The following is a 26,855-nucleotide window of genomic DNA, read 5'->3' on the forward strand; positions in this document are numbered from 1 at the left end:
GCGTTCAGGCGCTCTCGCAGGCGCGTGACAACAGTGCGTTCCACCCTACGCCAAACGTTGTCTCCCTGCGCACGCGCGGCCGTACGCCGCCCTCCCTACTCCACCCTCCCCCAGTCCCGCGAGCACGTGCGCGTCCTCGCTGCTCACATTTCGGCGGAGGGCGCGCTCCCTGGAAAATTCCACTCCTGTGCTAGCTCCACCCTATGCGGCTTTTCTCCAACCCGACACTCTTCACTCTCAGCTCCCTTCCCGGCGGCCTTTGCGGGAACAAGATGGCAGCCCCCATGCCTCAAGTGTTGTCTCTTTTATCGAGGGTTTTGGGCTGGTGGTCTCGGCAGGTGGGTAGAGACGGGGCCGATAGGACCCTAGGGCCTAGAGGAGGAGGACAGAGTCGAGGGAAATACTCTCTGTGCAATTGTCCTTGGTGAGCTGGGACAATACGAGTCATACCTAGGCCGGGGAAGAGGCTTAGGTGGACAGGACCTAGCTACTGAGCTCAGTGGTCGAATGGGGATAGGCTAGACAGGGCCGTGAGAGCGAGTGAATTAACGGCGATTACGTTTTTCCGAATTGGTTTGGGTCTGTCTGGCGAGGAGATATTAAAGGGGAGACAAGTAATGGGTTGGAAGGTGGACTCCCAAATCTTCGATTCTTGTAAATGAACTACGTTGAAGAGTAGCCGAAAATGAGGGCGTCCCATACTGTCACTGCCCTTGTCTGAGCAAACCTCATGATCAGAGAGAAAAGGTCTCCTGGTCTTTCGAGGGTTTATTGGTCAGTTGGGTGCTAAAACGACAGAATAAAGTTTACAGCGAGACTCCGGATAGAATGAGCAAAATGTCACGAGTAAATATGGAGCAGATGCCTACAAGAGGACTTTGCTTATGCTTTAAGAATAGCATTCAGGGCCAGATGTGGTGGTTCACACTTGTAATCCCAGCACTCTGGAAGTCCGAGGCGGAAGGATGGCTTGAGCCCAGCAGTTCGAAATGAGCCTGGGCAACATGTAAGACCTGGTCTTTTTTTTTTTTTTTTTTGGAGACAGAGTCTGGCTCTGTCCCCCAGGCTGGAGTGTAGTGGCACCATTTCGGCTCACTGCAAGCTCCGCCTCCCGGGTTCACGCCATTCTCCTGCCTGGACTACAGGCGCCTGCCACCACGCCCTGCTAATTTTTTTTGTATTTTTAGTAGAGACAGGGTTTCACTATTTTGGCCAGAATGGTCTCGAACTCCTGACCTCGTGATCCACCCACCTCGGCCTCCCAAAGTGCTAGGATTACAGGCTTGAGCCACCGCGCCCGGCCAAGACCTGGTCTTTACAAAAAAAATTTAAAATTAGCCGGGTGTGATGGCGCACTCCTTAGTCCCAGCTACTTGGGAGGCTGCGGTGGGAGGATAGCTAGAGCCCAGGAGGTCAAGGCTGCAGTGAGCCGTGATCGTGCCACCGCACTCCAGGCTAGCGATCTGCCTCAAAAAATAATAAAGAATAGTATTCTGCCCATTTCAGTGTTGAGTTGGCGTTTCCCCATCACCATCAGTTTTTGAAACTTGCTTTAATCAACTCAGTATCCGTAGGAGTTAGCATAGTCCTGTACTGTGGAAAGTTCTAAAGGAAAGCCTTTAGTAAATGTGATGTTAATAAAGGTTGCTAACTGTCTTGTATTTAGAGACACCCGTAAGTATTAAGGTCCTAATGCATTTTTCCCTGTGATATTGTTTTATAATTGTTCCTGAAGCATTCTTTGGATATTCCCTCTCTATAGTGCTTTGCTTAGAGTTTGTAAAAGGTAGTAGATCTTTTTTCTAGGTTCCTAACCTTTCCTCTACCTTCCAGCCAGTTCTGGTGACTCAGTCCGCAGCTATAGTTCCAGTAAGAACTAAAAAACGTTTCACACCTCCTATTTATCAACCTAAATTTAAAACAGAAAAGGAGTTTATGCAACATGCCCGGAAAGCAGGATTGGTTATTCCTCCAGAAAAATCGGACCGTTCCATACATCTGGCCTGTACAGGTGAGGTATTTCTGGGACCCCGACCTGGGATCCTTCTGTCAGAGATCTTTTGGAACTTGGGATGACTTAGACTATGATTGATAATATGTAATTAAGCACGAAGTCAGTTCAACCTCAATAATGATTAACCTTATACACACTGTATGTCATGAAGCTGTTCTTTGAACTTACTTTCACACTGTCCCTAGAAGGCAAGAGTGAAATTTCTCCATTTTGTGGAAGTAGAAACTGAGGCTCTGAGAGAAGACTTAAATCTTTCTGGCTTTTTTGGTTTTGTTTTTTGTTTTTTGTTTTTTTTTTTGAGACAGAGTCTCGTTCTGTCACCCAGTGGCACGATCTCGGTTCACTGCAACCTCTGCCCCCCTGCGTTCAAGCGATTCTCCTACTTCAGCATTCCAAGTAGCTGGGATTACAGGCACCTGCCACTGTGTCCAGCTAATTTTTGTATTTTTAGTAGAGATGGGGTTTCACCATCTTGGGCAGGCTGGTCTTGAATTCCTGACCTTGTGATCCGCCCGCCTCGGCCTCCCAAAGTGCTGGGATTACAGGCATGAGCCACCGTGCCCGGCCTTGTTCTGTTTTTTTCTAGTGTAACATAGTTCTCTCTACATGGAAGTCTGTTTCATTAGTCTACTTCATATCCACAATCCTTCCCAATTTTACATTACTTCAATTTTATGAGTTTTTCTCAGTTTTTCAACACTTTCTTAATTTTTTTCTTCCCTTATTGCAGCTGGTATATTTGATGCCTATGTTCCTCCTGAGGGTGATGCACGCATATCATCTCTTTCAAAGGAGGGACTGATAGAGAGAACTGAACGAATGAAGAAGACTATGGCATCACAAGTGTCGTAGGTGTCTGAGACAATTCGATGTTGGTATTAGAATAACAATTTCTTGTTGCTACCTTATCCCAAAGAGACCTTTTTGGGTTAATTGGGTTGGATATCATTCTCTTAATAACATGATGGTATTTTCTCCTTTGTACTAGAGTTTGTATTTAATGCAAAATAATGTGAGCTTTCTGATTCTCAGCATCCCTGCCTTTATTGGTAATTTTTGTCACATCAGTTAGGTAGTTGACTTTGGAGTGTATAGGATCCTTTTTTAATCATATATTTAATTTCTTTTTTTTTTTTTGAGATGGAGTTTCGCTCTTGTTGCCCAGACTAGAGTGCAATGGCGTGATCTTGGCTCACCGCAACCTCCGCCTCCCAGGTTCAAGTGATTCTCCTGCCTCAGCCTCCTGAGTAGCTAGGATTACAGGCATATGCCACCACGCCTGGCTAAGTTTGTATTTTTAGTAGAGACACGGTTTCTCCATGTTGGTCAGGCTGGTCTTGAACTCCTGACCTCAGGAGGCTCGCCTCGGCCTCCCAAAGTGCTGGGATCACAGGCAAAAGCCACCACGCCTGGCCCCTTTTTTTTTTGAGACAGAGTTTCACTCTTGTTGCCCAGGTTGGAGAGCAGTGGCGTGATATCTTAGCTCACCACAACCTCTGCCTCCTGGGTTCAAGCGATTCTCCTGCCTCAGCCTCCCGAGTAGCTGGACTGCAGACGCATGCCACCACGCCCAGCTAATTTTTGTATTTTTAGTAGAGACGGGGTTTTGCCATGTTGGCCAAGATGGTCTCGATCTCTTGACCTCGTGATCCACCCACTTCGGCCTCCCAAAGTGCTGGGATTACAGGCGTGAGCCACTGCACCCAGCCGACCTGGCTAATTTTTAAAAGAAATTTTTTTTGTAGAGACAGGGGTCTCACTATGTTGCCCAGGCTGGTCTCGAACTCCTGGGCTCAAGCAGTCCTGCCACCTCAGCCTCCCAAAATTCTGGGATTACAGGTGTGATCCATCACACCCGGCCAGTCTAGCTCTGACTGTATTTATTCTTTTTTTAAAATTTGTACTGTTCATTGCAGAGCAGGGCCACCCCATAGGACAGTGTGCCCAGAGTAGCTGTTCTGACTATATCTAAATCATGTATAGGTTTATGTGCATAAGTATGTTGAGTCAGTATGAATTCTTCACATGGCCATGACTTATTTCTCTACATATAGATTTTATTGGCTGGGTACGGTGGCTCTCGCCTGTAATCTCAGCACTTTGGGAGGCTGAGGTGGGCAGATCACCTGAGGTCGGGAATTGAAAACCAGCCTGACCAACATGGAGAAACCTCGTCTCTACTAAAAATGCAAAATTAGCCGGGCGTCGTGGCACATGCCTGTAATCCCAGCTACTCAGGAGGCTGAGGCAGGAGAATCGCTTGAACCCGGGAGGCGGAGGTTGCGGTGAGCTGAGAGCGTGCCATTGCACTCCAGCCTGGGCAACAAGGGCGAAACTCTGTCTCAAAAAAAAATAATAGTAAAAAAGATTTTATCATATCACCTCCCTGCTTAGAACTCTTTTATGGCTTCCTGTTAACCAAAGAATAAAATCCAGATATCTTCAGTGGTATACAAAGCTTTTATAATCTGGTCCTTGCCTTTTTCTCCACCATCATTCTTTGTCCTTATTCCATTTTTCTCATCCTAAATTTTAGCATTTCCAAACTAATTGCCAGTTCCTTGCCAGTACTGTACCATTCCTCTTTGTCTTTGCACATCCTTTCCTTTGCCTGAAATGTCTTTTTCCCCTCCTACTTTTTTTTTTCTTCTTTTTTTGAGATGGAGTTTCACTCTTGTTGCGAGGCTGGAGTGCAGTGGTGGATCTCGGCTCACCCCAACCTCTGCCTTCTGGGTTCAAGCAATTCTCCTGCCTCAGCTCCCGAGTAGCTGGGATTACAAGCATGTGCCACCACGTCCGGCTAATTTTGTATTTTTAATAGAGACGGGGTTTCTCCATGTTGGTCAGGCTGGTCTTGAACACCCGACATCAGGTGATCCACCAGCCTCAGGCCTCCCAAAGTGCTGGGATTACAGGCGTGAGCCACCACGCCTGGCTATCACGTTTGTTTCTAAGGCCTCCATGACTATTTTTGGTGCTGCCTTTGCTGTGATCATAATTGCACACTTGTATTTATTTCTCCTGATAACTCTGTACTGCAATGTTTCCTCTTACGTATTTCTCTCCTGGACTGTGAGCAGGGTCCATGGTGATGATGAACAAAGCACATACGGTTTTACCATGCAGTTCTCTTCTAGGGGAGGAAAACAGTCATTAAATACTGATAGCACACAATTAAATAATTATAGGTGTAGTGAAGTAGGAGTGCCGTGGAGCATATGACAGGGAAAGATAATGGCCGGGCACGGTGGCTCATGCCTGTAATCCCAGCACTTTGGGATGCCGAGGCAGGTGGATCATGGGGTCAGGAGATAGAGACCATCGTGGCTAACAGGGAAACCCCGTTTCTACTAAAAATACAAAAAATTAGCCAGGCGCGGTGGCAGGCGCCTGTAGTCCCAGCTACTCAGGAGGCTGAGGCAGGAGAATGGCGTGAACTCAGGAGGCAGAGCTTGCAGTGAGCCGAGATTGCGCCACTGCACTCCAGCCTGGGTGACAGAGCAAGACTCTGTCTCAAAAAAAAAAAAAAAGATAACTTGGTCTGGGAGATCAGAGAAGACTTGCCTGAGGAAATGATATTTAAAGTTGGGATTGTGGCTGGATGCAGTGGCTCACAACTGTAATCCTAGCACTTTGAGAAGCCAAGGCTGGCAGATCACCTGAGGTCGGGAGTTCGAGACCAGCCTGGCCAACATGGTGAGATCCCATCTCTACTAAAGATACAAAATTTAGCCAAGCATGGTGGCACATACCTGTAATCTCAGCTACTCGGAAGGCTGAGGCAGGAGAATCGCTTGAACCCAGGAGGTGGAGGTTGCAGTGAGCCCAGATTGCACCACTGCACTCCAGCCTGGGCAACAGAGTGAGACTCTATCTCAAAAAAAAAAAAAAAAAAAGTTGGTGTTTTTTTAGAGTTAGCCAGGTTGAGAAGTGTGGTGAGGAATAGCATTCTAGGGAAACAGAACAGTACAAGCAAGGCTTTGAGGTTAAAAGAGTATAAAGGGGTGTCAGATTTTGTCAAATGCTTTTTTGTGTCTATTGAGATGATCATGTGATATTTGTTCTTTATTCTGTTGATATGATGACATATTAGTTGATTTTCTTTTTTTTCTTTCTTTTTTTTTTTTTTTTTGAGATGGAGTCTTGCTCTGTTGCCCAGGCTGGAGTCAGTGGCTCCATCTCAGCCCACTGCAGCCTCTGCAAGTGATTGTCCTGCCTCAGCCTCCTGAGTAGCTGAGACTACAGGTGCGCGCCACCATGCCCCACTGATTTTTGTATTTTTAGTAGAGACAGGGTTTCACCATGTTAGGCAGCCTGGACTCCTGACCTCAGGTCATCCACCTCCCTGACCTCCCAAAGTGCTGGCATTACAGGCGTGAGGCACTGTGCCCAGCCTTATTAATTGATTTTCAAATATTAAACCAACCTCACATCCCTGGGATAAATTCCTTTAACACACTTAAATTAACACTTTGATTAAATCAAATTCTCTATTTATATTGTTATAACTTGGAAAATGCTGTTGACAGCTGAGTTATATAGTACATTATGAATACTTTTTCTTTCCTGCATAATATATTTTTTTTTTTCTGAAGTGAAGTGTCTTAATTTGCTCATTTGCTTATGGAACTATGGGTTATGTAATTTCCTCTCTGTGCATTCAAAACATTAATTTTTTTTTTTTTTTTTTGAGACTGGAGTCTCGCTCTGTTGCCCAGGCTGGAGTGCAGTGGCGCAATCTTGGCTCACTGCAAGCTCCGCCTCCCGGGTTCACACCATTCTCCTGCCTCAGCCTCTCCAAGTAGCTGGGACTACAGGCGCCCGCCACCACGCCCAGCTAATTTTTTGTATTGTTTTAGTAGAGACAGGGTTTCACCGTGGTCTCGATCTCCTGACCTCGTGATCTGCCCGCCTCGGCCTCCCAAAGTGCTAGGATTACAAGCGTGAGCCACCGCGCCCAGCCAATTTTTTTTTTTTTTTTTGAGAGGGAGTCTCACTCTGTTGCCCAGGCTGGAGTGCGATGGTGTGATCTTGGCTCACTGCAACCTCTGCCTCCCAGATTCAAGCAATTCTTCTGCGTTAGCCTCCCCAGTAGGTGGGACTACAGGTGTGCGCCACCACACCTGGCTAATTGTTTTGTATTTTTAGTACAGACGGGGTTTCACCATATTGGCCAGGCTGGTCTCGAACTCCTGACCTCATTATCTACCCGCCTCAGCCTCCCAAAGTGCTGGGATTACAGGCGTGAGCCACCACGCCCTGCAACATTAAATATTTTATTTCATTTTTTTCAAGAAATCCCTCCTGGAGTCTTCTTACCTGTTTTAATCTGGACTAGTTTCTTAAGGCCAACTGTACATCTTAGGATCTAATATTCCTCTTACCTCCCTCTTTTTTCTTTTCTTTTTCTTTTCGAGACTGAGTCTCACTCTGTTGCCCAGGCTGGAGTGCAGTGGCACGATCTCAGCTCACTGCAACCCCTGCCTCCCGGGTTCAAGCGATTCTCCTGCCTCAGCCTCCTGAGTAGCTGGGATTATAGGCGCACGCCACCACACCCAGCTCATTTTTGTATTTTTAGTAGAAACGGGGTCTCACCATGTTGGTCAGACTGATTGCCTCCCTCTTACATTGTATTCCCTGTTGCTTGGATCCTATGTCTTTATGGTTTCATAGTTTATTTCGTTACTTTGGTGGAGCACATTTTCTAGCAGCTTCCTGAGAAAGGCTGCATGGTGGATAAATAAGATCTTGCAAGTCTAAAAAGAAGTCTTTCTTTTTTTCTCCCACTTCGTTTATAATTTGCCCAGGTATTTAATTCTGCGATAGAAATAATTTTTTCCTCAATTAAAAGTACTGCTTGAAGTCTGGGCGTGGTGGGTCATGCCTGTAATCTCAACACTTTGGGAGGCTGAGGCAGGAGGATCACTTGAGCAGGAGTTGAATACCAGCTGGGCAACACAGTGAGACCTTGTCTCTACAAAAACTAAAAAAAAGTGAAAATTAGCCAAGCGTGGTAGTGCACACCTGTAGTTCCAGTTATTTGGGAGTCTGAAGTGGGAGGATTGCTTGAGTCCTGGAGGTCAAGGCTGCAGTGAGCCCTGATGGCATCACTGTACTCTAGCCTGGGTGACAGAGTGAGACCCTGTCTCAGTGAATGAATGAATGAATGAATGAGTGAATGAATAATAAAAGCACTGCTCTGTTGTCTTTGTAATTTCTTTTTATTTATTTTTTTTTTTTGAGACGGAATCTCACTCTTTCGCCCAGGCTGGAGTGCAGTGGCGCGATCTTGACTCACTACAACCTCTGCCTCTTGGGTTCAAGCAATTCTCCTGCCTCAGTCTCCTGAGTAGCTGGGACTACAGGTGCTCGCCACCATGCCTGGCTAATTTTTGTGTTTTTAGTAGAGACAGGGTTTCACCATATTGGCCAGGCCGGTCTCGAACTCCTGACCTTGTGATCCGCCCACCTCGGCCTCCCAAAGTGCTGGGATTACCGACCTGAGTCACCGTGCCCAGCCATAACTTCTTTTTTTTTTTTGAGACGAAGTCTCGCTCTGTCACCCAGGCTGGAGTGCAGTGGCAGGATCTCAGCTCACTGCAACCTCTGCCTCCTGGGTTCAAGCGATTCTTCTGCCTCAGTCTCCCAAGTAGCTGGAACTACAGGTGCATGCCATCACGCCTGGCTAATTTTTTGTATTTTAGTGGAGACGGGGTTTCACCATGTTGGCCAGGATGGTCTCGATCTCCTGACCTCATGATTTGCCTGCTTCGGCCTCCCAAAGTGCTGGGATTACAGGCGTGAGCCACCGCACCCAGCCTGTCTTTGTAACTTCTAATGTTGCTGTTAGGAAGCCCAGTGTTGCCAGGTGCCATGGCTCAGGCCTATAATCCCAGCACTTTGGGAGGCTGAGGCAGGTGGATCACAAGGTCAGGAATTCGAGACCAGCCTGGTCAGCATGGTGAAACCCCATCTCTACTAAAAATACAAAAATTAGTGGGGCGGGGTGATGTGTGCCTGTGGTCCCAGCTACTCGGGGAGGATGAGGCAGGAGAATCACTTGAACCCAGGAGGCGGAGGTTGCAGTGAGCCGAGATTGTGCCACTGTACTCTAGCCTGTGCGATGGAGTGCGAGACTGTCTCAAAAAAAAAAAAAAAAAGAAGCCCAGTGTTATTCTGACTCTTTTTTTTTTGAGATGGAGTCTCTCTCTGTTGCCCAGGCTGGAGTGCAGTGGTGTGATCACTACAACCTCTGCCTCCTAAGTTCAAGTATTCTCCTGCCTCAGCCTCCTGAGTAGCTGGGATTACAGACAGCACCACCATGCCCAGCTAATTTTTTTTTTTTTTTTTGAGATGGAGTCTCGCTCTGTGACCCAGGCTGGAATGCAGTGGTGCGATCTCTGCTCACTGCAACCTCTGCCTCCTGGATTCAAGTGATTCTTGTGCCTCAGCCTCCAAAGTAGCTGGGATTACAGGTGCGCACCACCACGCCCAGCTTATTTTTGGATTTTTGGTAGAGATGGTGTTTCACCGTGTTGGCTAGGCTGGTCTCAAACTCCTGACCTCAAGTCATCTACCTGCCTCGGCCTCCCAAAGTGCTGGGATTACAGGCATGAGCCACTGCGCCTGGCCTATTTTGACTCGAGCACTTGTATGAAACCCGTTTTTTCTGTTTTTAGTGCATATGTTATCTTTGATTCTAGAATTCTGAAATTTCACTATGAGAAGTCTTAGTCTTTCTTTAGAGTGCTTAATTTAAGAGGGAGAAGGTTGAATTTCCAGGACTTGACACATTAAAAAATCAATTATTGGCTGGGCATGGTAGCTCATGCCTGTAATCCCAGGACTTTGGGAGCCTGAGGTGGGTGGATCCTGAGGTCAGGAGATCGAGACCATCCTGGCTAACACGGTGAAACCCCGTCTCTACTAAAAATACAAAAATTTAGCCGCGTGTGGTCGCTGGCGCCTGTAGTCCCGGCTACTCAGGAGGCTGAGGCAGAATGGCGTGAACCGAGGAGGCGGAGCTTGCAGTGAGCCGAGATCATGCCACTGCACTCCAGCCTGGGTGACAGAGCGAGACTCAAAAAAAGAAAAAAAAAAAAAAGCAAAACAATTATTAAGTGGATGGACATGAATGGAGGTCAGTGTAGGCTGTGAATTATTGAATTGTAAGACCTTTAGAAGTAATACTCAGGCTTAATTTTACAGAATCCGGAGGATAAAAGACTATGATGCCAACTTTAAAATAAAGGACTTCCCTGAAAAAGCTAAGGATATCTTTATTGAAGCTCACCTTTGTCTAAACAAGTAAGTGAACTCACTATCTTTACCCATTCTGTTCTCAGCAGTTAGCTATTATTTTAGGCATAGTTTTTTTGTTTGTTTGTTTTTGCTTTGCATGAATTTGTTTTCTGCCTTCAGGTAAGAGATCTAGAGTGAGAGAACTTCCTATATTGGAAGTAATTAGTGACTGAAGCTGTCTTTCACTCCCCTCTCTGCTTCTGGGAATTTCTACCATTTGGTCTGTCTCAGTTCCACCTGCAAGTGTTGGGACCTTGTGCGAATAGCTGCCTTTTTCACCCCTGAATTCGTCCTGATCTTTTTTGTGTGTTTGTCTTGCGTATCTTCATTTCCCTTTCCTTGGTTATTTTGAATATATTTCTTGTGAAAATTTCCAGCTCTCCCTCCACTTTTATTTTATTTTTTTATTTTTTATTTTGAGATGGAGTCTCACTCTGTCGCCCAGGCTGGAGTGCAATGGCACAATCTTGGCTCTCTGCAACCTCCACCTCCCTGGTTCAAGCAACTCCCCTGCCTCAGCCTCCCAAGTAGCTGGGATTACAGGCACACGCCACCACATCCAGCTAATTTTTTTGTATTTTTAGTAGAGACGGGGTTTCATCATGTTGGCCAGACTGGTCCCGAACTCCTGACCTCAGGCAATCCACCTGCCTCGGCCTCCCAAAGTGCTAGGATTACAGGCGTGAGCCACCACGCCCGGCCCCATTTGTTTTTTGAGATGGAGTCTCACTGTTGCACAGTCTGGAATGCAGTGGCATGATCATGGCTCACTGCAGCCTTGACCTCCTGGACTCAAGTGGCTCTCTCAAGGACTCTACTTAGTCCTTCAAGTAGAGCTGGGGCCACCAGCATCTGCCACCACACCGAGCTAATTAAAATAAACTTTTTTTTGTAGAGACAAGGTTTTGCTATGTTGCCTAGACTGGTCTCAAATTCCTGGGCTCAAGCAATCCTCCTGCCTTGGCCTCCCAAAGTGAAGAAATTATAGGCATGAGCCACCATACCTGGCCACCCAGCTTTTTCTTGATTCATCCAAGTTAGGGCTGCTAGGAAGATGAAGAATCAACATTAGGAGGCTAGAATATCTTAAGTACTAGCCGTGGACTGTTGCTGGCATTCTTTGATCTGTGGCTGCTATGGCTAGGCTTCAGGTGGGACCAAAAACCTGTAGTCTAAAATCCATTAATTATTTAATTTTACTTTTATTTCTTTAAAAAAAATTTATTTATTTTGAATAGAGATGGGATGTCGCGATGTTGCCCAGGCTGTTCTTGTTTTTGTTTTTTGTTTTGAGACGGTCTCGTTCTGTTGCCCAGGCTGGAGTGCAGTGGTGCAATCACAGCTCATTGCAGCCTCAGCTTCGGGGCTCAAGCGATCCTCCCATCTCAGCCCCTTGAGTAGCTGGAACTCTAGGGGTGTACCACCACACCCTGCTAGTTTTCATATTTTTGTAGAGATGGGATTTCACCATGTTGCCCAGGCTACGTAAGCCGGTCATTTTTTTTTTCTCCCTTTTTGAGACGGAGTCTAGCTCTGTCACCCAGGCTGGAGTGCAGTGGTGCAATCTTGGCTCACTGCAGCCTCTGCCTCCTGGGTTCAAGCAATTCTCCTGCCTTAGCCTCCCAAGTAACTGGGATTTCAGGCACATGACACCACACCCAGCTAATTTTTGTATGTTTAGTACAGATGGGGTTTTACCATGTTGGCCAGGTGGTCTGAAACTCCTGACCTCAGGTGATCTGATCTGCCTGCCTCAGCCTCCCAAAGTGCTGGGATTACAGATGTGAGCCACTATGCCCAGCCTTGTTTTATTTCTCAAAACATTGGTTTTTTTTTGTTGTTTGTTTTTTTTGAGATGGACTCTTGCTCTGTTGCCCAGGCTGGAGTGCAGTGACGTGATCTTGGCTCACTGCAACCTCTGCCTCCCAGATTCAAGCAATTCTCCTGCCTTAACCTCCCAAGTAACTGGGATTACAGGCACGCACCACCACACCTGACTATTTTCTGTATTTTTAATAGAGACGGATTTCACCATGTTGGCCAGGCTGGTCTTGAACTCCTGACCTCAAGTGATCCGCCCACCTTGGCCTCCCGAAGTGCTGGGATTACAGGCGTGAGCCACCTAATTTTTGTATTTTTAGTAGAGACGGGGTTTTGCCATGTTGGCTAGGCTGGTCTCAAACTGCTGACCTCAGGTGATCCGCCCTCCTCAGCGTTACTGTTGTTTCTGTTGAGAAATTAACTTTTTTTTTTCATTTTGTTAAAATTTATTTTTACTTTGTGTGCTTTTATTTATCTTTTTTTTTTGAGACAGAGTCTCACTCTGTCGCCCAGGCTGGACTGCAGTAGCGCAATCTTGACTCACTGCAACCTCCACCTCCCAGTTTGAAACGATTCTTCTGCCTCAGCCTCTTGAGTAGCTGGAACTACAGGTGCCTGCCACCACGCCCAGCTAATTTCTGTACTTTTAGTAGAGACAGGGTTTCGCCATGTTGGCCAGGCTGGTCTCGAACTCCTGACCTTGTGATCTGCCCACCTTGGCCTCCCAAAGTGCTGGGATTACAGGTGTGAGCCACCATGCCCAGCTGACTTTGTGTGCTTTGAAGATTTTCTCTTGGGCTGGGCGTGGTGGCTCTCGCCTGTAATCCCAGCGCTTTGAGAGGCCGAGACTGGCGGATCACAAGGTCAGGAGTTCGAAACCAGCCTGGCCAATATGGTGAAACCCTGTCTCTACTAAAAATACAAAAAAAAAAAATTAGCCAGGTGTGGTGGCACATGCATGTAATCTCAGCTACTTGGGAGGGGCTGAAGCAGGAGACTCGTTTGAACCCGGGAGTCAGAGGTTGCTTTGAGCCGAGATCGTGCCGCTGCACTCCATCCTCAGCAACAGAGCAAAACTCCGTCTCAGAAAAAAAAAAAAAAAAAGATTTTTTTTCTTTCTCTTTAGTATTCAGTAATTTACTGTGATTTATCTATGGGTATCTCTGTCTTCTTAAATTTTTATTTATTTATTTATTTATTTTTGAGACGGAGTCTCGCTCTGTCACCCAGGCTGGAGTGCAGTGGCACAATTTCGGCTCACTGCAAGCTCTGCCTCCCGGGTTCATGCCATTCTCCTGCCTCAGCCTCCTGAGTAGCTGGGACTACAGGCGCCTGCCACCATGCCCGGCTAATTTTTTGTATTTTTAGTAGAGACAGCGTTTCACCATGTTAGCCAGGATGGTCTCGATCTCCTGACCTCATAATCTGCCCGCCTCGGCCTCCCAAAGTGCTGGGATTACAGGCATGAGCCACCGTGCCCGGCCCTTTTAGTTTTTTTGTAGAGACAGGGTCTGGCCTTGTTGCTCAGGCTGGTCTTGAATCCCTGGCTTCAAGCGATCCTTCCACCTCAAACTCCCAAAGTGCTGGGATTATAGGCATGTGCCACCACACTGGGCCATGTGTGTGTCTTTTATCCTGCTCTGGGTTCATATTGCTTCTTAAATCTTTAGGTGCTTTTTTTGTCAGTGTTAGAAAATTCTCAGTCAGAACTCATCTCTTCAGATGTTGCTTCTGCTCCACTTTCTCGTCTCCTTGTGTAGTTCTGAATACACATATGTTAGATCTTTCACTGTGTGCCAAATGTGTCTTCAGCTCTTTTCTATATTTTTCCAACCTTTTTTTCCCCCTCCAGCTTTAGTATGGATATTCTCTGATCTATCTTCCTGTCCTCTTTTCAGTTGTAGCTAATCTGCTGTTAACCTACCTATCGAGGTCTTAATTTTATATTTATTTTATTTATTTTCTGTTTTTCACTTTTAGAATTTTCTTTTTTTTTTTTTTAGTGTGTCCAGATCTCTGGTAAAATTCTCCATTCTGTCATCTAATTTCTTGAACATACTAATCACAATTATTTTAAAACCTGTGTCTGATAACTTCAAAATCTATGTCTTCAATAGGTCCATTTTCTCTTGTCTTATTTGTTTCTTTTGGGTTTTGGTTAGTTCTTGTCATTTTTGTTTTTGTTTTTGTGTTTTTTTTTTTGAGATGGAGTCTTGCTCTGTCGTCTTGGCTGGAGTGCAGTGGTGCGATCTCCGCTCACTGCATCTTCCGCCTCCCGGGTTCAAGGAATTCTCCCTTCTCAGCCCCCGGAGTAGCTGAGACTACAGGTGCATGCCATGATGTCCAGCTAATTTTTGTATTTTTAGTAGAGACGGCATTTCACCATATTGGTCAGGCTGGTCTTGAACTCCTGACTTCAGGTGATTCACCTGCCTCAGCCTCCCAAAGTGCTGGGATTACAGGCATGAGCCACTGCACCTGGCCTTGTTTTTGGTTTTTGAGACAGGCTCTTGTGCTGTCACTCAGGCTAGAGTACAGTGGCTCGATCACGGCTCACTGCTGCCCTGACCTCCCAGGCTCAAGTGATCCTCCCACTTCAGCCTCCCAAGTAGCTGGGACTTAGTACATGCCACCACACCTGGCTAATTTTTAAATTTTTTGTAGAGACAGGGTCTTGCTGTGTTGCCCAGGCTGGTCTCGAACTCTGGCCTCAAGCAGTCCTCTCACCTCGGCCTCCCAAAGTGTTGGTACAGTTTTCTTGTCATTTTGTATTCCTGCATTTTTTTTTAACAAATAGATATTTTAGAAAAATCTAAGACAATCATTTATCTTAAAAATTATAAGATTAATAATAGCTTTTATATATTTATGGTAAAATACACATAATATACAATTTACCATTTTAATCATTTTGAAGTATATAATTCAGTGGCATTAAGTACATTCACAATGTTGTACAATTCTTACCACTATCCATTTCCAGATTTTGTTCATCCCAGACAGAAATTTTATACCCATTAAGCAGTAATTCCCCATTGCCCTCTTCCCTTATCACCTGGTAACCTCCATTCTACTTTATTTCTCTGTGAATTTACCCATCCTGATACTATGGTCTGAATGTTAGTGTCTCCTGAAAATTCATTTGTCGAAATCCTAACCCCCAAGGTGATGGTATAGGCTGTGGGGGGACCTCTGGGAGGTGATGAGGTCATGAGAGTGGAGCCCTCATGAATGGGAATAGTGCCCTTATAAAAGAGACCCGGGGGTCCAGGTGTGGTGGTTCATGCCTATAATCCCAGCACTTTGGGAGGCTGAGGCAGGTGGATCACGAGGTCGAGAGATCAAGACCATCCTGGCCAACATGGTGAAACCCCGTCTCTACTAAAAATACAAAAATTAGCTGGGCGTGGTGGCATGCACTTGTAGTCCCGGTTACTTGGGAGGCTGAGGCAAGAGAGTTGCTTGAACCCAGGAGGTGGAGGTTGCAGTGAGCTGAGATCGCGCCACTGCACTCCAGCCTGGCGACAGAGTGAGACTCCGTCTCAAAAAAAAAAAAAAAAAAAGAGACCTGAGGGAGCTTGTGCACCCCTTCCGCCCATTGAGGACACAGCAAGAAGTCAACATCTATGAGGAACGGGCTCTCACCAGACACCAAATTTGCCAGTGTCTTGATCTTGGACTTCCCAGCCTCTAGAACTGTGAGAAATAAATGTTGTTTATAAGCCACCTGGTTTATGGTATTTTCGTTATAGCATCCTGAACAGATGAAGGCATCTAGGTACCTCACATAAGTGGAATCTTACAGTTTTTGATCTTTTGTGATTGGCTTAGTTCACTTAGCATGATGTCTTCAATGTTCATATATATTGTAGCATGTGTCTTCTTATTTTTATTTTAATTTTTTTAATTTTTTTTTTTTTTTGAGATGGAGTTTCGCTCTTGTCACCCAGGCTGGAGTGTGATGGCTTGATCTCCAGTCACTGCAACCTCTGCCTCCTGGGTTCAAGCGATTCTCCAGCCTCAGCCTCCCAAGTAGCTGGGATTACAAACGCCCACCATCACACCTGGTTAATTTTTGTATTTTTAGTAGAGACGGGGTTCACCATGTTGGCCAGGCTGGTCTCGAACTCCTGACCTCAGGTGATCTGCCTGCCTCAGCCTCCATAAGTGCAGGGATTACAGGTGTGAGCCACCGTGCCCGGCCACATATGTCTCCTTATTAAGGCTGAATAATACTTCATTTATGTATATACACCACATTTTGTTTATCCATTCATCTAGTGACGGACATTCAGGTTGTTTCCACCTTTTATTGTGGCATAATGCTCCTGTGATTGTTGGTGTACGTGTATCTGTTTGAGTTCATGCTTTCAATTCATTTGGGTATATACTCAGAACTGAAGTTGTTGGATCACATGATAACACTGTGTTTAACTTTTTGAGGGGCTGGGTGGTGGCTTATACCTGTAATCCAGCACTTTTGGAGGCCGAAGTGGGAGGATTGTTCTGGGCAACAGAGTGAGGCCTCATCTCTATAAAAAATTTAAAAAATCATCCAGGCATGGTGGTGCATGCCTGTAGTCCCAGCTGTTCAAGGTGCTAAGGCAGAAGGATTGCTTGAGCTCAGGGATTTTTGAGGCTGTGGTGAGCTATGATTGTGTCATTACACTCCAGCCTCAGTGACAGAGTGAGACTCTGTCTCAAAAAAAAACTCAAACTTTTTGAGGAACCACCATATGGTTTTCCTTAGCAGCTACACTGTTTTACATTCCTACGACCAATGCACAGGGATTGCAGTTTCTCTACATCCTCACTGATACCTATTGCTTTCCTTTATATATATATATATATATATTTTTTTTTTTTTTTTTTTGAGATGGAGTCTTGCTCTATTGCCCAGGCTGGAGTGCAGTGGCACGATCTTGGCTCACTGCAAGCTCTGCCTGCCGGGTTCAAGCCATTCTCCTGCCTCAGCCTCCCGGGTAGCTGGAACTACAGGCACCTGCCACCACGTCTGGCTAATTTTTTGTATTTTTAGTAGAGATGGGGTTTCATATGTTAGCCAGAATGGTCTCAATCTCCTGACCTCGTGATCCACCTGCCTTGGCCTCCCAAAGTGCTCGGATTACAGGCGTGAGCCATCGTGCCCGGCCACTTTCCTTTTTATTTAAAAAAAAAAAAAAAAAAAAAAAAAAAAAAAAAAAATATATATATATATATATATATATATATATATATATGAGATGGGGTCTCACTGTATTGCCCAAGCTGGTCTCAAACTCCTGGGCTTAAGCAATCCTCTTGCCTTGGCCTCCCAAAATGCTAGGACTACAGGTGTGAGCCACCACGCCCAACCTTTTTCTTTTCATAATAGGCATCCTCATGGGTGTGAAGTGTGGTATCTTATGGTTTTGCTTTGTATTTCCCTAATAGCTAGTGACATTGAGCATCTTTTCATGTGCTATTGGCCTTTTGTACGTCTTCTTTGAAGAAAGGTCTTTTTTTTTTTTTTTTTGAGATGAAGTCTTGCTCTGTCGCCCAGGCAGGACTGCAGTGGCACGATCTCAGCTCATAGCAACCTCTGCCTCCTGGGTTCAAGTGATTCTCCTGCCTCAGCCTCCCGAGTAGCTGGGATTACAGGCATGCACCACCATGCCCAGCTAATTTTTGTATTTTTAGTAGAGACGGGGTTTCACCATGTTGGCCAGGCTGGTCTCGAACTCCTGACCTCAGATGATCCACCTGCCTCAGCCTTCCAGAGTGCTGGGATTACAGGCATGAGCCACTGCACCCAGCCCAGAAAGGTCTATTTTTAAATTAGGCTGTTATTTTGTTGTTGAGTTATAGGAGTTCTTTATATATTTTGGATATTAATCCCTTATCAGATATATGCTGTGCTAATATTTCCCCCCATTTTATGGTTTGTCTTTTCACTCTTTTATTATTATTATTTTTTGAGATGGAGTTTTGCTCTTGAAGCCCAGGCTGGAGTGCAATGGCGTGACCTTGGCTCACTGCAACCTCTGCCTCCTGAGTTCAAGCCATTCTCCTGCCTCAGCCTCCTGAGTAGCTGGGATTACAGGCATGCGCCACCATGCCTGGCTAATTTTGTATTTTTAGTAGAGACAGAGTTTCACCATGTTGGCCAGGCTGGTCTTGAACTCCTGACCTTGGGTGATCCACCTGCCTTGGCCTCCCAAAGTGCTGGGATTACAGGCGTGAGCCACTGTGCCCGCTGTCTTTTCACTCTTGATAGTATCCTTTGATGCAAAAAAGTTTTAAATTTTGATGAAATCCAGTTTTTCAAGTTTTTTTCTTTTGTTACCACATCGGGTTTTTTCTTTTGGTGTCATATTCAAGAAATCGTTGCCAAATCCAGTGTCATGAAGTATTTCCCCTTCCTTTTTCTCTAAGATTTTTATAGTTTTAGCTCTCACATTTAGGTCTTTGCTCCATTTTGAGTTAGTTTTTGTATATAGTGAAAAATATGTGATGTTTTTGCTTTTTTTTGCATGAGAATATTCATTTTTCTAGCACCATTTATTGAAGAGATTGTCCTTTCCCATTAAGTGGCCAGGCTGGTCTCAAACTCCAGACCTCAGATGATCCACCCGCCTCGACCTCCCAAAGTGTTGGGATTACAGGCATGAGCCACCGCCCATCCTCAACAGTGGTTTTTGCAGAAATAGAGAAACACAGCCAGGCGCGGTGGCTAGTTCAACCTAGTTTGAATAATATCAACTTAGTTTCAATAATATACAAACACTCTGCTCCTATATGTCTCTCTCTCCCACTTTATTATGTCTCTCCTGCTTCATTGTCACAGATTACAGTTTTATACTTTGGGTGCCCATTACATTAATTCATAATTATTGTTTTATGCATTTGCCTTTTAAATCATATAGGATGAAAAATGAGGAATTATAAACCAAAAGTACAGTAATACAGGCTTTTATATTTACCTATGTAGTTACTTTTACTAGGGTTTTTTGTTTTGTTCTTGTGGTTTTGAGTTACTTTCTGGTGTCCTTTCATTTTAGCCTGAAGGATCCCCTTTAGCCTTTGTTTCTTTCTTTCCTTATTTCTTTCTTTCTTTTTTTTTTTTTTTTTTTTTTTAAGAGTCAGGGTCTCACTTTTTCAGCCAGGCTGGAGTGAGCACAGTGGTGCAATGATAGCTGCACTGCAGCCTCAACCTGCTGGGCCCAAGTGATCTTCCCACCTCAGCCCCTGAGTAGCTGGGACTACGGGTGTGTGCCACAGTGCACCTGGCTAATTTTTTTTTTTTTCTAATTTTTTGTAGAGACAGGGGTCTCGTTTTGTTGCCCAGGCTGGTCTCGAACTCCTGGCCTCAAGTGATCCTCTTGCCTCTGCCTCCCAATGTGTTGGGATTATAGGCATGAGCTGCTGTGCCCAGCCTGTTGCCACTTTCAAGATTCATTCTTTGGGTTTTGACACTTTGGTTTTTTGTTTTTTTTTTTTTGTTTTTTTTTTTTTTTGAGATGGAGTCTCGCTCTGTCACCCAGGCTGGAGTGCAGTGGCGCGATCTCAGCTCACTGCAAGCTCCGCCTCCCGGGTTCACGCCATTCTCCTGCCTCAGCCTCTCTGAGTAGCTGGGACTACAGGTGCCTGCCACCACGCCCGGCTAATTTTTTGTATTTTTAGTAGAGATGGGGTTTCACCGTGGTCTCGATCTCCTGACCTCGTGATCTGCCCGCCTCAGCCTCCCAAAGTGCTGGGATTACAAGCGTGAGCCACTGCGCCCAGCGACACTTTGGTTTTAATGTTTCTTGATATGGATTTCTTTCAGTTTATATTACTCTTGCTAGGAGGTTTTTGAGCTTCCTGAATGTACATATTAATGTCTTTCATCAGATTTGGGATGTCTGCAGCCATTATTTCTTTTTCTCTTTTTTTTTGCATGCTATTTTTATTTTATTTTATTTTTTGAGATGGAGCTTTACTCTTATTGCCCAGGCTGGAGTGCAGTGGCCCAATCTCGGCTCATTGCAGCCTCCGCCTCCCAGGTTCAAGTGATTCTCCTGCCTCAGTCTCCCAAGTAGCTGAGATTACAGGCGCTTGCCACCACACCTGGCTAATTTTTATATTTTTTAGTAGAGATAGGGTTTTACCCTGTTGGCCAGGCTGGTCTCGAACTCCTGACCTCAGGTGATTCACCCACCTTGGCCTCCCAAAGTGCTGGGATTACAGGTATGAGCCACTGTGCCTGGCCGCATTATTTCTTCAAATTTTTTTTCTATCCATTTCTTTCTTCTTTTTCTGGGACTCCTATGATGTGTATTTGGTATACCTGATGATATCCCACAGGTCCCTCAAGGTTCTGTTCATTTTTCTTCATTATTTTTTCTCTTTGCATTTTAGACTATGTAATTTTAATTACCTTATCCTCAAGTTCACTGATCCTTTGCCTGCTCAAATCTGCTGTGGAACCCCCCTAGTGAATTTTAAAATTTATTGTACTTTTTAGCTCCAGAATTTCTGTTTGGTTCCCTTGTTTAATTTCTGTCTCTTTAGCGATATTCTCAATGTGTTCACACATTGTTTTTCTGATTTCATTACTTCTTTGTCCATGGTTTCCTTTGCTCATTGGGCATATTTAGGACAATTGATTTGTGTCTTTACTAATAATTACAATGTCTGGGTTTCCTTAGGGGTGGTTTCTGTCAAATTATTTTTTGGTCAGGTGTGGTGGCTCATGCCTATAATTCCAGTACTTTGGGAGGCCGAGGCGGGCAGATCAGTTGAGTCCAGGAGTTCGAGACCAGCCTGGCCAACATGGTGAAACTCCAACTCTACTAAAAATACAAAAATAAGCTGGGTATGGTGGCACACACCTGTAGTCCCAGAGTCTCACTCTGTAGCCCAGGCTGGAGGGCAGTGGTGCAGTCCAAAAAAAAAGTGTATTTGTCTGTTTTACATTTTATCCAACGTTTCCTTTTTTTTTTTGAGGTGGGATCTCCCTCTGTTGCCAGGCTGGAGTGCAGTGGCGTGATCTTGGCCCACTGCAACCTCCACCTCCCGGGTTCAAGCGATTCTCCTGCCTCAGCCTCCTGAATAGCTGAGACTACAGGCGCGTGCCACTGTACCCGGCTAATTTTTGTATTTTTAGTAGCGACAGGGTTTCACCATGTTGGCCAGGATGGTCTTGATCTCCTGACCTCATGATCCGCCCGCCTCAGCCTCCCAAAGTGCTGGGATTACAGGCATGAGCCACCGCACCAGGCCCATTTTATCCAACATTTCTAAATGTTTATAGTAGAAGTAGTTTTACATTAACTCAATCTGTTATGTTGCAGAAGCAGATGTCTACCTTTTCGGAGTAAATTCTCTTGCAAAATAGTAAGTGAACTCATGGAAAATGGAGTTTATTTCCACTGAAGACTTCTATGCCAGGATAGTGAGGAGGAAGAGTTCACTCAGAGGTGCCAGTGGTGGTCATCATGGTAGTTGTCACCACAGCTCAGTCTAGTCTGGTCTGTTCCTACAGTAGAGAAAATGACTTGGAATCTTTCCTATTAGGAATAGAGATGAAAGGGAAGCAGATAGACATGTTAGAACTAATCCCTTACCCATTCTGGGCTTAGAGAGCAAGATTTTTCAAAGGGGACAAAGAGTTAAACTGCTCATAGTAAACTGGAAAAGTCACTTGTGTATCTGAAAGAAGCTAATCTATGGCCTTAGGTTTGAGACTCATCAGCTAGGAACCCTCCTAAAATCTTGTATCTATAGGAGCTAGGGTTTGTTGTCTGTTTTGTGTTTTGTTTTGTTTTGTTTTTGAGACGGAGTCTCGCTCTGTCACCCAGGCTAGAGTGCAGTGGCGTGATCTCAGCTCACCGCAACCTCTGCCTCCCAGGTTCATGCCATTCTCCTGCCTCAGCCTCCCGAGTAGCTGGGACTACAGGCGCCCGCCACTATTCTCAGCTAATTTTTTTTGTATTTTTAGTAGCGATGGGGTTTCACCTTGTTAGCCATGATGGTCTCGATCTCCTGACCTCGTGATCCGCCCGCCTCAGCCTCCCAAAGTGCTGGGATTACAGGCATGAGCCACCACGCCCGGCTTAAACATAATTTTTTTAAAATTTATTTTTTATTTGTAATATAATTTTATTCTGCTACTAGATCTCAGGGTTTTCTGGTAAATCACATTATTGTTCGTCTTTGTGCCCCTAGAATTTAGCATATTTTATACCTGGCTTATACTAGATGTGCCGAAAACATTTGTAAAAATGAATTGTTTTCCATTTTCAGGGCCATTTTCAATCTTCATACAGAGTATTATAAGAGCAGTAGTCAAATGATATTTACTGCTTTCTTTTCTAGCTCAGACCATGACCGACTTCATACCTTGGTAACTGAACACTGTTTTCCAGTAAGTTCTCATCCTCCTTAGAACTGTGGGGTGACTGAGTGGGCAGATTCTAGATGTCATCTCTGGTTTTTCTTTTCTTTTCTTTTCTTTCTTTCTTTCTTTTTTTTTTTTTTTTTTTTGAGACAGAGTTTCACTCTTGTTGCCCAGGCTGGAGTGCAATGGTGTGATCTTGGCTCACCGCAACCTCCACCTCTCAGGTTCAAGCAATTCTCCTGCCTGAGCCTCCCAAGTAGCTGGGATTACAGGCATGCACCACCATGCCCGGCTAATTTTTTATTTATGTATGTATTTATTTATTGTGAGATGGAGTCCAGTGGCGCTATCTCGGCTCACTGCAAGCTCCGCCTCCCGGGTTCACGCCATTCTCCTGCCTTAGCCTCTTGAGTAGCTGGGACTACAGGCACCCGCCAGCACACCGGCTAATTTTTTGTATTTTTAGTAGAGACCGGGTTTCACAGTGTTAGCCAGGATGGTCTCGATCTTCTGACCTCGTGATCCGCCCACCTTGGCCTCCCAAAGTGCTGGGATTACAGGTGTGAGCTACCGCACCCGGCCTAATTTTGTATTTTTAGTAGAGACAGGGTTTCTCAACCGTTGGTCAGGCTGGTCTCAGACTCCCGACATCAGGTGATCCACCTGCCTCGGCCTCCCAGAGTGCTGGGATTACAGGCATGAGCCCCACCGCACCCTGCCTGGTTTTTTCTTAAGAAGGATCAGTTTTAAGAGTGTAGGAAGTTTAAGGCACAGGCTGAAGGTTCATTGCTTGTAGCTGAATGATAATGTCTTCACACGGACTCTGGTAAGGGCCCTGGCAAATGAAAGAAGTCCTTCAACAAACAGTAATGACACGGCAGGAGCATAGGTCCTGAGGCTTGGATATGGGCCATACTAGGCCACATCCTCCATATGCCTGCACTATCATGAGGGATTTAACAAGAGTTCATGAGGCTTATATTGAGTGGTTACAGGAGTGTGAGGCACTTGGAGGGACCCCCAAGGATAAGAACTTTGTGGTTCAGTTAGAGATCCAAGAATAAGAACTTAGAGCTGGGTGCGGTGGCTCACGCCTGTAATCCCAGCACTTTGGGAGGCCGAGGCGGGCAGATCACGAGGTCAGGAGATCAAGACCATCCTGGCTAACATGGTGAAACCCCGTCTCTACTGAAAATCCAGAAAAATTAGCCGGGCGTCGTGGCGGGCGCCTGTAGTCCCAGCTACTCGGGAGGCTGAGGCAAGAGAATGGCGTGAACCCGGGAGGCGGAGCTTGCAGTGAGCCGAGACTGCGCCACTGTGCTCTAGCCTGGGCAACAGAGCAAGATTCCCATCTCAAAAATAAAAATAAATAAAAAAAGAACTTGGGTTTCTATCAGTAGAACTTCAGTTTCTATCAGTCTTCCCAAGTCCTAGCAGTTTAGCCCTTATAGCCCTGTAAAATTCCCACTTTTCATTGTTAATAGGTGAGTGGGAAAAATATATATATGCGTCAATACAAGTACATGCAATAATTGCCACATTATGAAAGTGTATGGGAGGGATGATGGTGTATTGGGCATGCTGGCAGTTTGGAATGTGGTTCTCATTGATTTGGAGAAGGGTCCTCAAAGAGGAAGGTGGGTCTGAAGTTGTGATTTAGATGAAGAGAGAGTTGTCAGGTGAGCTTGACCAATAGCTTAATCGAAACTTGGGAAGATGCGAGAGAAAATAGGCACAAGAGAGCATGTGGTGGGAAACGTGCTGCCTGTTGGCTGTAGTCTTGCAGGAAGTGAGAGCAGTGTGGCAGCACCAGCTTCCTTAAAGGGAGGGAAAAATGCAGTTGAACTTGTTCTCCTCTGCCCTTAGGACATGACCTGGGACATCAAATATAAGACCGTCCGCTGGAGCTTCGTGGAATCTTTAGAGCCCTCCCATGTTGTTCAAGTTCGCTGTTCAAGTATGATGAACCAGGGCAACATGTATGGCCAGGTCACCGTACGCATGCACACCCGGCAGGTAGAGGCACTAGTCTGCCTTCCTCCCAGCTTTTTTTCACTCTGAGCTTGGGCACCTCCCTCTGGAGTGCTGGGTATGGTTGCCCAGGACTGTAGACAGTAACAAAAGGTACACTGTGATCTGTCTTCCTTGCTGTGCCGCTGTCCCCTTCCCACTGTTACATGTAGGCTCTACTAAGACATGTGTGAGGATATTCTCTCCCACTCTTCCTGATTTTTTTTTCCCCCCAAGAAAGGGTTTCATTCTGTCACCCAGGCTGGAGTGCAGTGATGTGATTATGGCTCACTGCAGCCTCAACCACCTGGGCTCAAGCAATCCTCCCACCTCAGCCTCCACGTAGCTGGGACTACAGGGGCACGCAACCATGCCTGGCTAATTTTAGTATTTTTTGTAGAGACCGGTCTTGTCATTTTGCCCAAGCTGGTCTCAGACTCCTGGGCTCAAGTGATCTGCCCACCTCAGCCTCCCAAAGTGCTGGGACTATAGGCATGAGCCATTGTGCCCCACTCCTTGGTCTTGACTTCCCCCTCTCTCTGCCCCCTGTCAAAGAACTTGTAAGAATAAAGTGTCAGTAGTTGATCAGATAGTCCGAGATTCAGAATTCTGAGATAATTTTTTTTCTACCCATTAAGATTTTTTCTGGCTGGGCACAATAACTCATGCCTGTAATCCCAGCACTTTGGGAAGCCATGGCGGGCAGATCACAAGGTCAGGAGTTTAAGACCAACCTGGCCAACATGGCAAAACACTGTGTATACTAAAAATAGAAAAATTGGCCGGGCATGATGGTGTGTGCCTGTAGTCCCACCCACTCAGGAGGCTGAGGCAGGAGAATCACTTGAACCTGGGAGGCAGAGGTTGCAGTGAGACGATACTGCACTCCAGCCTGGGCAACAGAGCAAGACTCTGTCTCCAAAAAAAAAAAATTAAAAAAAAAAGATTTTTCTTATGGTGGTTTCAAAAATGGTTGTGTGGCAGGCTGGGCGTGGTGGCTTATGCCTGTAATCCCAGCACTTTGAGAGGCCGAAGCAGGCGGATCACCTGAGGTCAGGAGTTGGAAACCAACCTGGTCAACATGGTGACACCTCGTCTCTACTAAAAAGTACAAAAAAAAATCATCCAGGAGTGGTGGTACGTGCCTATAATCCCAGCTACTTGGGAGGCTGAGGCAGGAGAATTGCTTGAACCCAGGAGGTGGAGGTTGCAGTGAGCTGAGATCATGCCACTGCACTCCAGCCAGGGCAACAGAGTGAGACTCTGTCTCAAAAAAAGAAGGTTGTGTGGCAATAAAACAAACAACTCACGCTCACACACCAAAAAATCTAAGAGGCCAGATTGGCTTTTATCCTTGCAGACTCTGGCCATCTATGACCGGTTTGGCCGGTTGATGTATGGACAGGAAGATGTACCCAAGGATGTCCTGGAGTATGTTGTATTCGAAAAGCAGTTGACAAACCCCTATGGAAGCTGGAGAATGCATACCAAGATCGTTCCCCCATGGGCACCCCCTAAGCAGCCCATCCTTAAGGTAAGGTGGCTTGCATGATTTAAGGGAGCTGAGGCACTCGTGGTCTCCTAAGCCACTCTGTCGGGCTCCACCTAGTGGCGAGAGGGGGTGATGCACCACCCGGGAAGGGAAGGCTGGGTGGGTTGGGTGGGTGGGAGCAAGGCGTGAAGCTCTTCTGGGTTAGCCATGGCCTTGGTTGGTGGGTAACTTGGCATCCTACTCTTTCAGACGGTAATGATTCCTGGCCCTCAGCTGAAACCAGAAGAAGAATATGAAGAGGCACAAGGAGAGGCCCAGAAGCCTCAGCTAGCCTAATGACAAAAATGACTTCTAGGGTGAAGCCTGGGTGATGAGGCTGCTGGAAACTTTGAAGTCTCCCATTCCCATCATGCTATAGAAAGAACCACTTTTGTTCTCTCCCATCCTGCTCAGGTCTTTTCAGCAGTCTCATCCTCAGCAACCACGACTGATGACTGGGCCCTAGCAGGTGGTAGGTATAACATGGCCATGGACACTCTTCTTTTTTAAATTTTGTGTCTAGCTTCTGAGTCTAGATGAAAGACAGTATGTTTCAGAGAACATTGGATATCAGTTTTTCCCACAGCAGGGACTGTGAGAGACAACCAGCAGCATCCTCTTTGTAATCACAAGGCAGGGATCAGAGTTTGAAATAAAATGCTGTCATTGTGTTGGAAAAATTTTGGTGAGTTCTGTACATTTCCCCTGGTTCAGGCTGGGCATAGACCAGCCTTCAGATGGCAGAAGTGGAAGATGAGCCTACTTGTGAGTGATGTGACTTTAAGGAAATCCAGACTGGGAAAGAATAATTAGTGTTT

The 26,855-nt window shown here is 45.8% G+C and overlaps 1 protein-coding gene across 2 annotated transcripts; it reads left to right on the plus strand.

The window, feature by feature from the left end:
• Positions 1 to 26,717, plus strand: MRPL45 (mitochondrial ribosomal protein L45). 2 transcript variants are annotated; one of them, XM_055257353.2, is made up of 8 exons: positions 1 to 338; positions 1,834 to 2,011; positions 2,745 to 2,862; positions 10,223 to 10,321; positions 22,475 to 22,523; positions 24,363 to 24,512; positions 25,867 to 26,040; positions 26,248 to 26,717. In XM_055257353.2, exons 1-8 carry the CDS (start codon positions 204 to 206, stop codon positions 26,332 to 26,334), a joined length of 990 nt encoding a protein of 329 aa, XP_055113328.2. In that variant the 5' UTR covers positions 1 to 203; the 3' UTR covers positions 26,335 to 26,717. The 2 variants fall into 2 exon arrangements, with proteins under 2 accessions (XP_055113328.2, XP_055113329.2); XM_055257354.2 differs by lacking the exon at positions 24,363 to 24,512 and having other exon boundaries at positions 128 to 338.
• The last annotated feature ends 138 nt before the right edge of the window (positions 26,718 to 26,855 follow it).

The sequence above is a fragment of the Symphalangus syndactylus genome, chromosome 20, assembly GCF_028878055.3.
Source record: "Symphalangus syndactylus isolate Jambi chromosome 20, NHGRI_mSymSyn1-v2.1_pri, whole genome shotgun sequence".
Classification (NCBI taxonomy): Eukaryota; Metazoa; Chordata; class Mammalia; order Primates; family Hylobatidae; genus Symphalangus; species Symphalangus syndactylus.